The following is a 12,992-nucleotide window of genomic DNA, read 5'->3' as shown; positions in this document are numbered from 1 at the left end:
GCTGTGGAACCAGCTGCCTGATGGCTCTTTTAACTTCATCCCACAAATGCTCAATTGGATTGAGATCTGGTGATTGTGGGGGCCACCTAAGCAAGGTAAAGTCTCCCTCATGTTCTTGAAACCACTCCTGCACAATACGAGCACCATGGCATGCATGGCGCATTGTCTTGTTGGAAGAAGCCATCTCCATTGGGATACGCCATCAACATGATAGGATGAACCTGATCAGCAATGATACTTAGGTATGTTGTGCTATTCAGATGTTGTTCCACATGAATTAAAGGGCCCAAATCATGCCAGGAAAAGATGCCCCAAACCATAACACTGTCCCCACCAGCTTGAAGTGTTGTACTTATGCATGTGGGGTGCATGCTTTCATGCTGTTTCCACCAAATTCTCACTCTGCCATCTGCTGATGCAACTGGAAATGTGATTCATCGGACCACATGACTTTTTTCCAGTGCTCGACTGTCCAATCTTTGTGTTCCTGTGCGAATTGGAGACGTTTTATCTTGGTAACTGCAGACAGCACAGGTGTTCGAACAGGCCTTTGGCTTCCATGTCCCATACGATGCAGTGTACGGCTAATTTGCCTGCAAATGTCAGGTGGTCATAATAATCTGGCCACTCAGTGTATATGTCTGTATGTACACACACACACACACACACACACACACACACACACACACACACACAGCTTATTTCCAGTCTCTCAGTTCTATACATTGATCTATATGTCTAGCCTTATGATAATATCACACTGTTTTTGTTAAAAATAAGGAAGTATGAGTCCTTCAGTTTTTGTTTTTCGTTTTCAAGGTTGTCTGGTTATTATTGGTCCCTTGTATTACCATATACGTTTTAGGATCATCTTGTCTTTTTCTACAATATTAAAAGCCAGCTGATATTTTGATTGGGATTGCATTCAATCTGTAAATCAATTTTGGGGGAGTATTGCCATCCTAACAATATTAGGTCTTTCAATGCATGAACATGGGATAGCTTTCCATTTATTTAGATCTTTCTTAGTTACTTTCAACAATGTTTTGTAGTTTTCAGTGTATGTCTTAAACTTTTTTGTTAAATTTATTTCTAAGTATTTTACTGTTTTTGATGCCATCATAAATGGAATTATGTTCTTAATTTTATTGTCAGATTGTTCATTGATAGCATATAGAGATAAAATTGATTTTTGTATATTGATCTTATATCCTTTAACCCTGATGAACTTGTTTACTAATTTAAATAATTTTTGGTGCATTGTTTGTATTTTCTATATATAAAATCATGTCCTCTGTGAATACAGGTAGTTTTATTTCTTTGTTTTCAATCTGTGTACTACCTCTTTTTCTTGACTAATCACCCTAGGTAGAAGTCCTTTTTATTTCTATAAAATAGGTAGTAATGTCTCCTCTTTATTCCTGATTTTAATATTTTGAGTCTTCTCTCCTTTATTTTTGTCCAGGCTACATAAAAGTTTGTCAATTTTATTGATATTTTCAAAGAACCAACTTTTGGTTTCATTGATTTTTCTCTAGTGTCTGTCCCTTCTCTGTTTAATTTATTTACACCCCAGTTTCCTTCCTTCCTTTGGCTTTGGGTTTAATTTGCTCTCCCCCTACCCCCACTACTTAAGGTGGCATATTAGGTTATTTGATTTGACATCTTTTTTAACATAGGTGTTTACAGCTATAAATTATATAAATACTTATATAATTGCATCCCATAAGTTGGGATGTTGTGTTTTTATTTTATTAATCTCAAAGTATTTTCTAATTTTTCTGTGCTTTTTTCCCTGATCAGTTATTTATAAGTATTTTATTTAATTTCTACATCTTTTTGAAATCCCCAAATTTGTTTTTTTTAATTGATTTTCTAATTTCATTCCATTGTGGTTAGTGAGCATATTTTGTGTGATTTCATTTTTTTTGAATTTATTGAGGCTTGTTTTATGACCTAACATTTGTTCCCTTCTGGAAAATGTTTCATGTGTACTTGAGAAGAATATGAATTGTGCTACTGTTGGGTGGCATGTTCTATCTATGTCTATTAGGTGTAATTGATTTATAGTGTTGTTTAAGTCTTCTATTTCTTTGTTGATCTTCTGTCTAGTTCTATCCATTATTGGACGTGTGGTATCCACATTTCCAACCTTTATTATTAAATTATCTAGTTCTCCTTTCACTTCTGTCAGATTTAGCTTCATGTATTTTGGGCCTCTATTGTTGGCTTCCTGACAGATTGACACTTTATCATTATAAAATGCTCTTATATGTCTTTAATAAAAAATTTTGTCTTAAAGTCTATTTTATCTATTATTGGTAGCCACTTCAGCTGCTTTTTGCCAGTGTTCTCATTGCTTTTATGACAAAGTCCATTTTCAGAGACTTTAGTCAACCATTCTGGAAAGTGGGACCTCTGAACTGCCTCTTAAACACCCCTACAATTTCTGTTTTCAGGCCCGCATTCTCCTTTAATACCAAAGTTGATGTTTAGAAATGCTATCATATAGGTATCATTAGGTAGTTCTGGTGCTTCAATTCCTGCCTAGGATTAGTTTGGTTGGGTTTGCTGAGTCATTACTGTGGGTTTTTCTACTTCCACCTTCCAAAATTTTGTAACTGTTCACTCCTTTTCTATTTTCTTTGTATTTATCACTAAAAAAAAAAAAAGTGTCTTTACTCAGTGGTTTTTCCAAAAGAGCAGAGCTCAATGAGTAGTTTAAATATTTAATCTCTATTTGAGGGAAACCCTTTAGCTGTTAGCTACTTTATTCTAAGTAACTGAATTTTCTTGTATATTCTCCAGCATTTAAAAAAATAACCAGAGATTTTTTTATTATCAGGGATCCAGATATTTGGCAATATCCTAAAGTTAATTAAAGATGGTGCTTACATTATCTTTTAAATTTAGATGTGGAATTTGAACATTATGGATTCAAAATAAGAATGATTAGCTACTTCCAAATCTTTTCACTACTTGATTTTTCTTGGGACAGTGATTCCCAAACTTGACTAAGCACCAGAATCACCTGGAGAGTTTGTTAAAACGCAGGTCACCCAGCATCATCCCCAGAGTTTCCGATTTAGAAGTTGGAGGTGAGGCCCAAGAATTTGTATTTTCAACAGGCTTTCAGGTGATACTGCTGCCTCTGGTCCTGGGCCCACACTGGGGATCACTACCTGAGTGTGTGAAAGTTAAAGGTGCTCCCTTGGGGGTGGGGAGGACAGTTAGGAAGCAGATGAGAACAGAGAGGGAGAGGAATAAGAGGGAGATAAACAGGGAGGAAAAGGATGTGCCCACTTGCTCTTTCCCATTGCACCCAGCTTGTGGCCACACTTCTGTTTTATTCATGACAAAACCATGACAAAATCAAACCATAGCAGAATTAGCTTAGAGGTTGAGCATCGACCTATGAATCAGGAGGTCATCATTCCTGGTCAGTGCACAGGCCCGGGTTGCAGCCTCCATCCCCAGTGTGGGGCGTGCAGGCGACAGCTGATTAGTGATTCTCTCTCATCTGATCAATGTTTCTATCTCTCTCTATTCCTCTCTGATATCTTTTTTTTTTAAGTGCTTAGAGAAACAGCTCCTGGCATCAGAATTATAACTGTATTCAAGGGAAAAGAGGGAATGAAGTGACACTCCATGAAAAACCTTTAACTGAAGCCCTGCAAATGTAGTTTATGTGAAATGTTAAAGTGGTTGGGGAGTATGTGCAGGGTCTGGAGAAGTCAGTCCTTGTGTAACTTTATGAGAAGTACTGGTTGAGTGTTGCTAAGGCAACAGGTTCTGGGCAGTTTCATTCGGGAGACACTGTGCACACTTTGTTATCTCCTAGGGTCCCCCGTCCCCTTGTTGCACGTCTGAGAAGGCAGGGGCACTAAGTCACTTAGGCAGAGGGTCGGACTGAGTGTCTTCTTTGGGCCACAGATAGGAGCCCAAACTTAAGGCCATCCCTCTGGGTTATTTTCATGTAGCCATTTGGAGATGCTGCCACAATTATCTCACCTTTAACCATTTTTGTTGTTGTTATTGTTCTCAGAATGTTCTTCTGTGGTATGGTTGTAAATACTGAGAAATAAAATTGGGCTGCAAAGGATAGAGATTGTTGGGAGGAAGCCGAGAGAGAGGTGAGAACTCAAAACCATTGCCCCATATGAGGCTGCCTTTCAGACGCTTATTACTTAAAATGCAGTCACCTGGATACTTCCTGCTGTCACTTCAGAAAGTGAGGAGTGGGGAGAGAGGAAGCATGTTCTGGATATAGATAGCAGACATGAGAAAGCAAGTTGTAGGAGACTAGTTTTACCTCCAACCTGTCACTTCATTTGTTTAGGGCTATTGTGGTTTGGTTTTTAATATAAAATGATGTTTTAGTTTTAGATAATTCCCAAAGGTACCTGATTCTGTGGTTTTTTTTTTTTTGCAAGGTCACCTCTTATAACTTTTGGACAGCCAGGGTAAGAATCCAGGTCTCTTGGCTTCTGAGATAGAGCTTAGGGTATATAGAAGATTCAGTCTTCCCTAATCCCTGTGGACCCGGAGGCTCCATGTTATTTCCTGGTAGCGGTTTAAATGGCTGTGGAGGACAAGGAAGTTCATTGCTATGATAATCAGGCAGTCACACTGGGGAAAATATGATGTATCTTCTTGTGTAGGAAAAAGTCAGTATTACCCAATCCAGCAATCAGATTTTCAGACAAAGGCATGGCCCTGGAACATGCTGTCTATGCCTGAGCATAGCATTTTCTTGAATCCAAAAACAGTTTTTTAAAAAATCATTGTGTACTTGGCTTGTCTGTCTCTTTTAGATATGAATGTATATCTTGCCTAAAATTTTTTCTCAGTCTTATTTTGAAGGCAACTAAATTGCTCTGGAGATATTAGTTGTAGTGGTAATTAATTTAACCTTTACTGAGCACCTACTGTGTGTCAGGCTTCGTGTGAAGTGATCTCAGAGGTAGGTGAATACAGAGAGAAAGACAAAGGGGGGGAAAAGACAATATTCATTTATCCATCCCTCCTTTTATTCCTTAGAGATTTGTTTGTGTTTTGTTTTGTTTTAAATATATTTTTATTGATTTCAGAGAGGAGGGGAAAGGGAGAAATAGAAACATCAATGATGAGAGAGAATCATTGATTGGCTGGGGGATTGAGCCTGCAACCCGGGCATGTGCCCTGACAAGGAATTGAACCGTGACCTCCTGGTTCATAGGTTGACGCTCAACCACTGAGCCATGCCGGCCGGGCCCTCAGGGATTTGTTGAGCATTTTCTGTGTGCCCAGGTCTGGACTGAGTGCTGAGGATACAAAAGTGAGTAAGACAGACACATCCCTGTTGTCCCTCAAGACCATGCTTCAATCAAGCTTGGTTAACCCTGAAGCAGAAAAGGTCAGAACAGCCTGTGATGGGTGGATGTATAGGTGAGATCAGGGCCTGGGGGCAGCTTCCCGGAGGAGGTGATCTGGGAACTAAAACACAGTAGATGCGGTGCTAACAAGTGAGGCAGCGGCAGAAGGAGCAGCGAAGCAGTGGCCGGACCGAGGACGCGCTTAGTTGTACAGAACATGGATTTAAGGGAGAACAGTTGGAAATAGGACTATTTATATTTGAAAGATGTTTAATTCCTTTCTTAGGAGTTTGGACTTCAATCTGAGGCAGTGGTCGGCAAACTCATTAGTCAACAGAGCCAAATATCAACAGTACAACGATTTAAATTTCTTTTGAGAGCCAAATTTTTTAAACTTAAACTATATAGGTAGGTACATTGTTATTAACTTAATTAGGGTATTCCTAAGGCTTAGGAAGAGCCACACTCAAGGGGCCAAAGAGCCGAATGTGGCTCGCGAGCCGCAGTTTTCCCACCACTGACCTAAGGTAATGGGGAAATCACTAAAATATTTCATCATGGAGGAATTATTGTAGGAATCCCCAGCCAAAAGAACATAAATATGGTATAACTACATAGAGTTTAAGTTAAAACAATAGCAGAACAATAAAATTGTGTACTCTCTATGATTGTTGATATATAAATTGTAATTATGAGTATAGCAACGAATGAGAGGATGTCTAAAAGTAGAATCTACTATTTGCATGGTAGATTTGAATTCTTTAAGAATTCCTTTCTAATACTCAGCATCAAATCTCTATTATATGCCAGCAGATCAGACTGCAATGCCTTTCCTGTGCCATCAAATATGAGAGATCTAATAGTACTCATGCAATTTTAAAGTGTGTGGTTATAAAACATCCAGCATAGGCAAATCCATAGAAACAGAAAATAGATTGGTGGGGCGATGGAAATGTTCTGGAATTAGTGGTAATGGTTGAACAATATTGTGAACGTACTAAAAAACGCTGAGTTTTACACTTTGGTTAAAATGGTTAATTTTATGTAATGTGAATTTTATCTCAATAAAAAATACAAGGGGAAAAAAAGATGCTGCTTGTTGTTTTTTTGTAGTAAAGGGCAACCGGAAGTGTGAGTTGAACTGCCAGGCAATGGGCTATCGCTTCTATGTACGCCAAGCTGAGAAGGTCATTGATGGCACCCCCTGCGACCAGAACGGCTCGGCCATCTGCGTGTCTGGGCAGTGCAAGGTAAGTGCCCCAGGACTGAGGCATCGGGGTGGATGCTTGGGCTGTTTGAGCTCTGAATGCCAGGCTGTGGGCTGCTACCTCCCCCTCAGCCTATAGGCCCCCGAACATAAGCTCTGGGAGAAGTGGGAGGAGATGGGACTGTTTGGTCCGCTCTGTGTTTTTTATCTTTGGGAATCACCATGTCTCACTCTGGTATTTCAATTACCCAGTGATTTATGTTTACCTACTTGCTTCAGAGGGGACACTGATCTGTGCCCATTGCGTCTGGAACCCCTTCCTCCCTCCGGCGTGGAGGTTATGGAACAGCCATTGCTGGGTGGGCCCTGAAGGTGGCATTTTAAGGGCATGGTGTCTTTTATCTTGCCTCCCACCAGATGGGGCAGGCTTCCAAATGAAAGTTGTCTGCTGCCCTTTACAACAGAAGTTGTACTTTAAACAAGAAGAGTTTTCAGCCCCTTTGGCCTTCTGAAGTCTGTCCCAGGAACTCCCAGAGGCACATTCTGCAAACATTCTGGGCCTGAGAGAAGCCCTGTGGGATGCTAACCTTTGGCAGAAAGCATCATTTGGTTAAAAATAGGCATCTTAGATGAGGAGGCACAAGTCCCACAGCCACAATAATGTGGGCCCGGACTGCCACTCTCCTTTCATCTGTAACGTAGTAGGTGGAGCGGAGCAGGTAAATGACTATTTGGAGCCCAGACTGAAACTCTACCTTAATTAAAGCTCAAAAGCTGGAGGACTGATTGGCTATCACATCTGAAGGTTCCTGTTCTACCTGGAAGGTAAATTGCTACAGTACTCCGTATTAGAGCTATTCAAGTGTGATTTCTAAGCACGGCCTCCCCCGCAGTCTTTTTATAGTGAGGAGGTTTCAAATAGGATACAAATAACTTATCTGGATAGTGTCAGATTGTGAATGAAAGTTGAGAAAGGAAAAAGCTGTGTTTGCTATCTAATGTGTGTGAGGTATCTTTGGAAGAGCAACCCCCCCAAAGCATTAGAAATCTGTGTAGGCGAGGAAGGGAGCATGGTGGGAAGTATAGTGGAGTCTGGCCTCCACTTTTTCACTCCTTTGAAAAAACCATTGGGTTTCACACATTCCCTCTGAGCCTCCCCTCCCTCAGATAAGCCATGAGGGAGTTCCATTAGAGTTTGTGGCATCCAGCTCAACTGGCCTCTGCTTCTAAGTGTTGCTGAGACTGAAATGACGGTCCTGAAGCAGCCCGGCTCTTTCTTTGAGACCCTGAATGAACTGCTTGGTCTCCTGGTGCAGGTGCACACTGTTGGGAGGGGTACGGGGCAATGGTTAGAAACATGCCCTCTGAGGTCAGACTGCCTGGATCAAGTCCTGCCTCTTCCGCTGGTTTGCTTTGTGGTCTTGCCCAAGTTATGTAAGCTGTCTGGGGCTCTGTACATTATCTACAGGCTGAGGAGGATGGTACCTACCTCCTGTCCGTAGTGAAGCGTCTGGAGCTACTCTGCGAGGCCCTGTAACAGGTCTGCACTGAGTAAGCGTGCTGCTGTGTCAGTATTATTGTTTATGCGCACTGATGTCCTATTGCATTTGAGTTTTAACTGCAAAAGTATTTGCTTTTCTGTAGATTACGGAGTTGTCAGATTCACACCATCATTTTGTTGTTGTTAATCCTCACCCAATGATGTTTTTTCCCCATTGATTTTAGAGAGGGTGGAAGAGAGGGAGGGAGAGGAAAGGAGAGAGAAACATTGCTGTGAGAGAGACACATTGATTGGTTACCTCATGCATGCACCCCGAGTGGGACAGGGGATTGAACCTGCAACCCAGGTGTACGTGCCCTTGCCCCGGAATCCAATTCGAGACCCTTCGGTGTGCGTGGGCTGACACTCTAACCCAGCTGTGGGCAAACTACGGCCCGCGGGACGGATCCGGTCCGTTTGAAATGAATAAAACTAAAAAAAAAAAAAAAGACCGTACCTTTCATGTAATGATGTTTACTTTGAATTTTATATTAGTTCACACAAACACTCCATCCATGCTTTTGTTCCGGCCCTCCGGTCCAGTTTAAGAACCCATTGTGGCCCTCGAGTCAAAAAGTTTGCCCACCCTGCTCTAACCACTGAGAACACTGGTCAGGGCTCATACCGTCTCTTGAGGCAGGTCTCTCACTGCAGTGTGACTCCTGGGGAGTGCAAGTTCCAGTTGGGTGGGTCTGGGGAGGACTGGAGTATCTGGTTTTCGGACATGCTGCCATGTGATGTGGATGCTGTTGGTTTATGGATTATACTTTGTGTAGCAAAGTTTTAAAGGACACTGATTAAAACCTACTTAACAAAGAATCAGAAATGTAAATACAGAGTGGTGAAATGATTTGGAAGGAAGAAGAAATGTGATCTCTTTCTACTGGGCAAGCATGTTTTCTTAGTGTTGCATTGAGTGTCTCTGAACTGATGATATGAAAGAAAAACAAACACTTATAAGGACTATAAGGACATGGATATACATTCTTACCAATTGATGAAAACCTTTCATACTGTAGGGCAACACAGTTTGAAGTTGATAATTGCTAAAAGGCTGAGACAGATAGTCTCAGGGTGTGAGTAGATTCATAGGAATTGGATGTTACAAGGACAACTTTGATATTCCATCCTATTTGTTTTCTGTGCTTTCGCCCAAAACTCACTCATTAAAGTTGTTGGAACCACTGACTCTCCCGTCTTCGTTAGAAATTCCGTTTAAATGATCTGAGGTACGTTTGCTTCCCAGGCTGAGATTCTGTTTACTTTGCATCTTTCAAAGGGTACAGAGCCCTTTTCCGAATATTTGATTGGAAGCCCAGAATTCAGATTGATATCTGCTTGGCTGACTCATGGCCGAGAGAGCTGTCGCTCACGGTCATGACGGTCTGCCTCTGAATAACTCCAGAGGCCCCTGCTGCAATAAAACTTAATGAAAGGCAGCAAGCATTAAACAGGAAAACGAATGAGACCCACGAAAGAGACACCAAGCGGAAGGCCGAACCGCCCAGGCAGGCAGGAAGGCTCTGCCCAGTGCCTGGTGGGCACCCCGCGTGCTCGCCTTCTTGCTGGGGCTCCTCTGTTTTAGAGCCAGTAGTTGGGAGAGGGGCAGGAAGAATGCAGATGTCCTTGACTGGAGGCTGGAGGAAGTGGGGGACCCGTCCAGTGCTGGGTGACACTTCTTTTTTGGACAAGGACTGAAGGACCCCAACAGTTGGCTTCGGGCTGAGGACTGCGTGCAGGTAGGCTCTGAAGGGAAAGCGCCCTGCCCTGTCACTTCTCTAAAGCACCCGGAGCGCACAGAGCCCCCGCCTTCCTCACCCAGACCCCTTCCCTCCGGGCATCAAAGAGGACCACCTGGCCGTCTCCAGAGCAGCCTCCGAGACACTTCCAGCCCTGCCCAGGCATTATTGCCACTTATGGGGATGAGAGCGTTTATGTCTAATGAACAGAGATCCATCCTGAAGCATCACATTAACTGTGCTGTCATGTTTTTTAACATGATCACAGCTTTAAACTCTGCCTGAAATTTTTTGAATTTTTGTAGTTAAATGCGTATTTATTATTTTTGCTCATGATTTAATACAAATAAATGAAACTTTTCCTTCAAAGGGTTAGCAGGCATTTGAAAGAACAGGGTCATTTGGGTAATGACTACCAAAAAACCAACCTTCACTCCCTGGAGACTGGCCTTCCAGAAACCTCCACGTTCCAGAGCTGCAGGATACTAAGAGAGTCAGAATCACTCTAAGATCCACCCAAAGACGCTGTTCCTTTGGTGGTAAAGGAGCAGTCCTCTGTATTGCAAAGCTGATGCAAAACCTCAAAGGAAGAAGATGTTGGAGCTGATGCAGGCTCGCAAGGCACTGGAACCTGCCATGTGCCAGACACTGCTCTGTGCCTTACTTCGCAGTTGTTGCATCAGTTCATTTGTCTTCACAATTAGCCAATCAATAGGAATTTTCATCCCTGTTTTACAAAAGACTGTTGAGAGCTTGTTTGGAGGTTCTAGCAGGGGAGCGCAGCTACTCGTATACCCTTGACCGAAGACCGGTCCTCTCCTCGGGGGGGGGAAGGTCGTCCTCTTCGACCGAGCGCGCAGCTTCGGGAGGGACGCACATGGATCGGTGAGGGAGGAGGGGGACACCCGCCTAGCCAGCCAGATCAGCCGAATCAACCCTGGCGATCAATGGGGTGACAGATGTCGCAGCCAGATCGCCCTCACATCCTACAAAAGACTGTTGAAAAGATGAGATGACTTGGACACACTAAGTGCTGCATAGGGGTTGACTATTAATATTGACTATTAAGCCCTAGTGGGTTTGGCTCAGTGGAAAGAGCATAGGCCCGGGGACTGAAGGGTCCCGGGTTCGATGCCGGTCACGGGGACGTACCTAGGTTGCAGGCTTGATCCCCAGCCCTGGTTGGATCGTGTATGAAGGCAACTAATCGATGTGTCTCTCTCACATCAATGTTTCTCTGTCTCTCTCTCTCCCTTCCACTCTCTCTAAAAACCAATGGAAAAATATCCTCAGGTGAGAATTCAAAAATACTGACTTTTAAAACAGAGTAGTTTGTATGTGATGGGAGAAACCTATGTGCTTCAGGTCTCCCTTAGTCTGAGTTTATTTTTCTCCCTGCCTCTTTCCAAAAAGACTGTCTTTCCAAAACACACATCAGGACATGCCTCTTCTTTGCTTAAATTCCATCTCTGGCGCCCCATTGCCTATGGAATAAAGGCCAGGCCCTTCATCATCTGTCTGCTGCCAGGCCTCCCTGGGCCCCCAGGGCTGGCCAGGCTGCGACGTGTTTCTCCGTGACCCAGCAGGCTGCAGGCTGTGCCTCCAAGGGAATGCACGCGCTGTTCCATCAGTCTGGAGTGCCATGCTGTGCCCACTCTTGGTCCGCCCCATGCACTCTGTTCAAAAGCCACCGGCTCACCCCCTTGTGTACTGTTCTGTTCTTCTGTTCCCACTTCTTGTAACTGTTTGTTCCCATCGCCCCGCCTGCCACCCAGCCATCCCGGGAGCCATTCCAGGCACTTGGCTTTAGCAAATGCCTAGGCTTTGAATAGGTGCTGAAAATAAATGAGTAAGTGAGTCAAGGTACTTGATGACTCAATCTAGTGGATTTTAGCAAATGAAATCAGTCTTGAATGCAGCAGAGTCTCGGTTTGGGCTGGGCTGGGCAGCTCAGTGCAGATAAAACAACGGCATGAAGTCCCCTTGGCCCAATCCCCAGAACCCAAGGCCTTGGAGGTTGGGGAGCGTTTCTTGGCACCCAAACTCCTGTCTCTCTCATCTTGTTTTTAATTTTGCTCACTCTGAATTTCCTGAGTCCCTTCAGAGCTAATGACAGGACAAACCTAAGCAAGTGCGTGCTCCCATGGCGCCTTTTGTTGAGATGAAAGTGCCCCTTCTTCCCTCCCCTCCCCCCACACTTGCTCCCTCCTTCCTAGTCAGCCCTGCCAGGGTTCTTGTTCCAGCATCTAGAAGGGTTCAGCAATCTGGAAAAGGGGCTGTGTGTAACTTAAGAGTCCAGAGACGAAGCATAATTTTGAAAGGCATATGGGGGTCAGAGGAGCTTAGCTAGAAGGAACTAAGATCTAGTCCAGGGGTGGGCAAACTTTTTGACTCGAGAGCCACAATGGGTTCTTAAACTGGACCGGAGGGCCGGAACAAAAGCATGGATGGAGTGTTTGTGTGAACTAATATAAATTCACAGTAAACATCATTATATAAATGGGTACGGTCTTTTTTTTTTTTTAGTTTTATTCATTTCAAACTGACCGGATCCGGCCCGCTGGCCGTAGTTTGCCCACCCCTGATCTAGTCTCAAGACCCCATGCTTTTTATTAACACAAATTGTCCTGAGGCAAGGCAGAGATATACACTTCAAAGGGGTAGGGTTTCCTGTACAGAGGCATTGTCAGAATGGGGGAATTAGCCTACGGCCGTTCAGGTGTTTGGTCAGTAGGAGGCAATAACATGTAGATTAAGATGCTCTGAGCTGTCTGGCAGCAAACAATCATCCCTTTTCAGGTTTGGGGAAATGCCATCAGCCATTCCCAAAGGTGACAACATATGTGACTCAGCCCTTGTTGAGTCCCCAAGTTCCATCAACCTTTTGATGAAACTCTTGCAATTATGACATGCTAGAATTGGCTTCTGGCAATTATGACATGCTAGAATTGGCTTCTGGCAATTATGACATGCCAGAATTGGCTCCTGTGGCCTGCCCTCCAAGCACCCTTCTTGGAGCCTTTCACATCTCCTCCTCAGCTGAGGCATCGCTAGGCTTCCATCCGGACCCATCAGCAGTTTCAGATTTATTTCATAAATTAAAGCAAGGTAACTGGTTCCGAATGTTCAGAGACAAACTCTGGACCTGCGTG

The 12,992-nt window shown here is 43.5% G+C and overlaps 1 protein-coding gene across 1 annotated transcript in view; it reads left to right on the top strand.

Moving 5' to 3' along the window:
• THSD4 (thrombospondin type 1 domain containing 4) overlaps positions 1 to 12,992 on the top strand; it is a 590,633-nt gene that overhangs the window by 265,778 nt on the left and 311,863 nt on the right. Inside the window, exon 7 of the mRNA XM_059658415.1 lies at positions 6,468 to 6,604. Within this exon, the coding sequence (XP_059514398.1) occupies positions 6,468 to 6,604 (137 nt within the window). The remainder of the gene's footprint in view (positions 1 to 6,467; positions 6,605 to 12,992) is intronic.

The sequence above is a fragment of the Myotis daubentonii genome, chromosome 1 (assembly GCF_963259705.1).
Source record: "Myotis daubentonii chromosome 1, mMyoDau2.1, whole genome shotgun sequence".
Taxonomy (NCBI): domain Eukaryota; kingdom Metazoa; phylum Chordata; class Mammalia; order Chiroptera; family Vespertilionidae; genus Myotis; species Myotis daubentonii.
The sequence above is the reverse complement of the archived record's forward strand: the minus strand, read 5'-3'. Positions and strand labels throughout refer to the sequence as shown.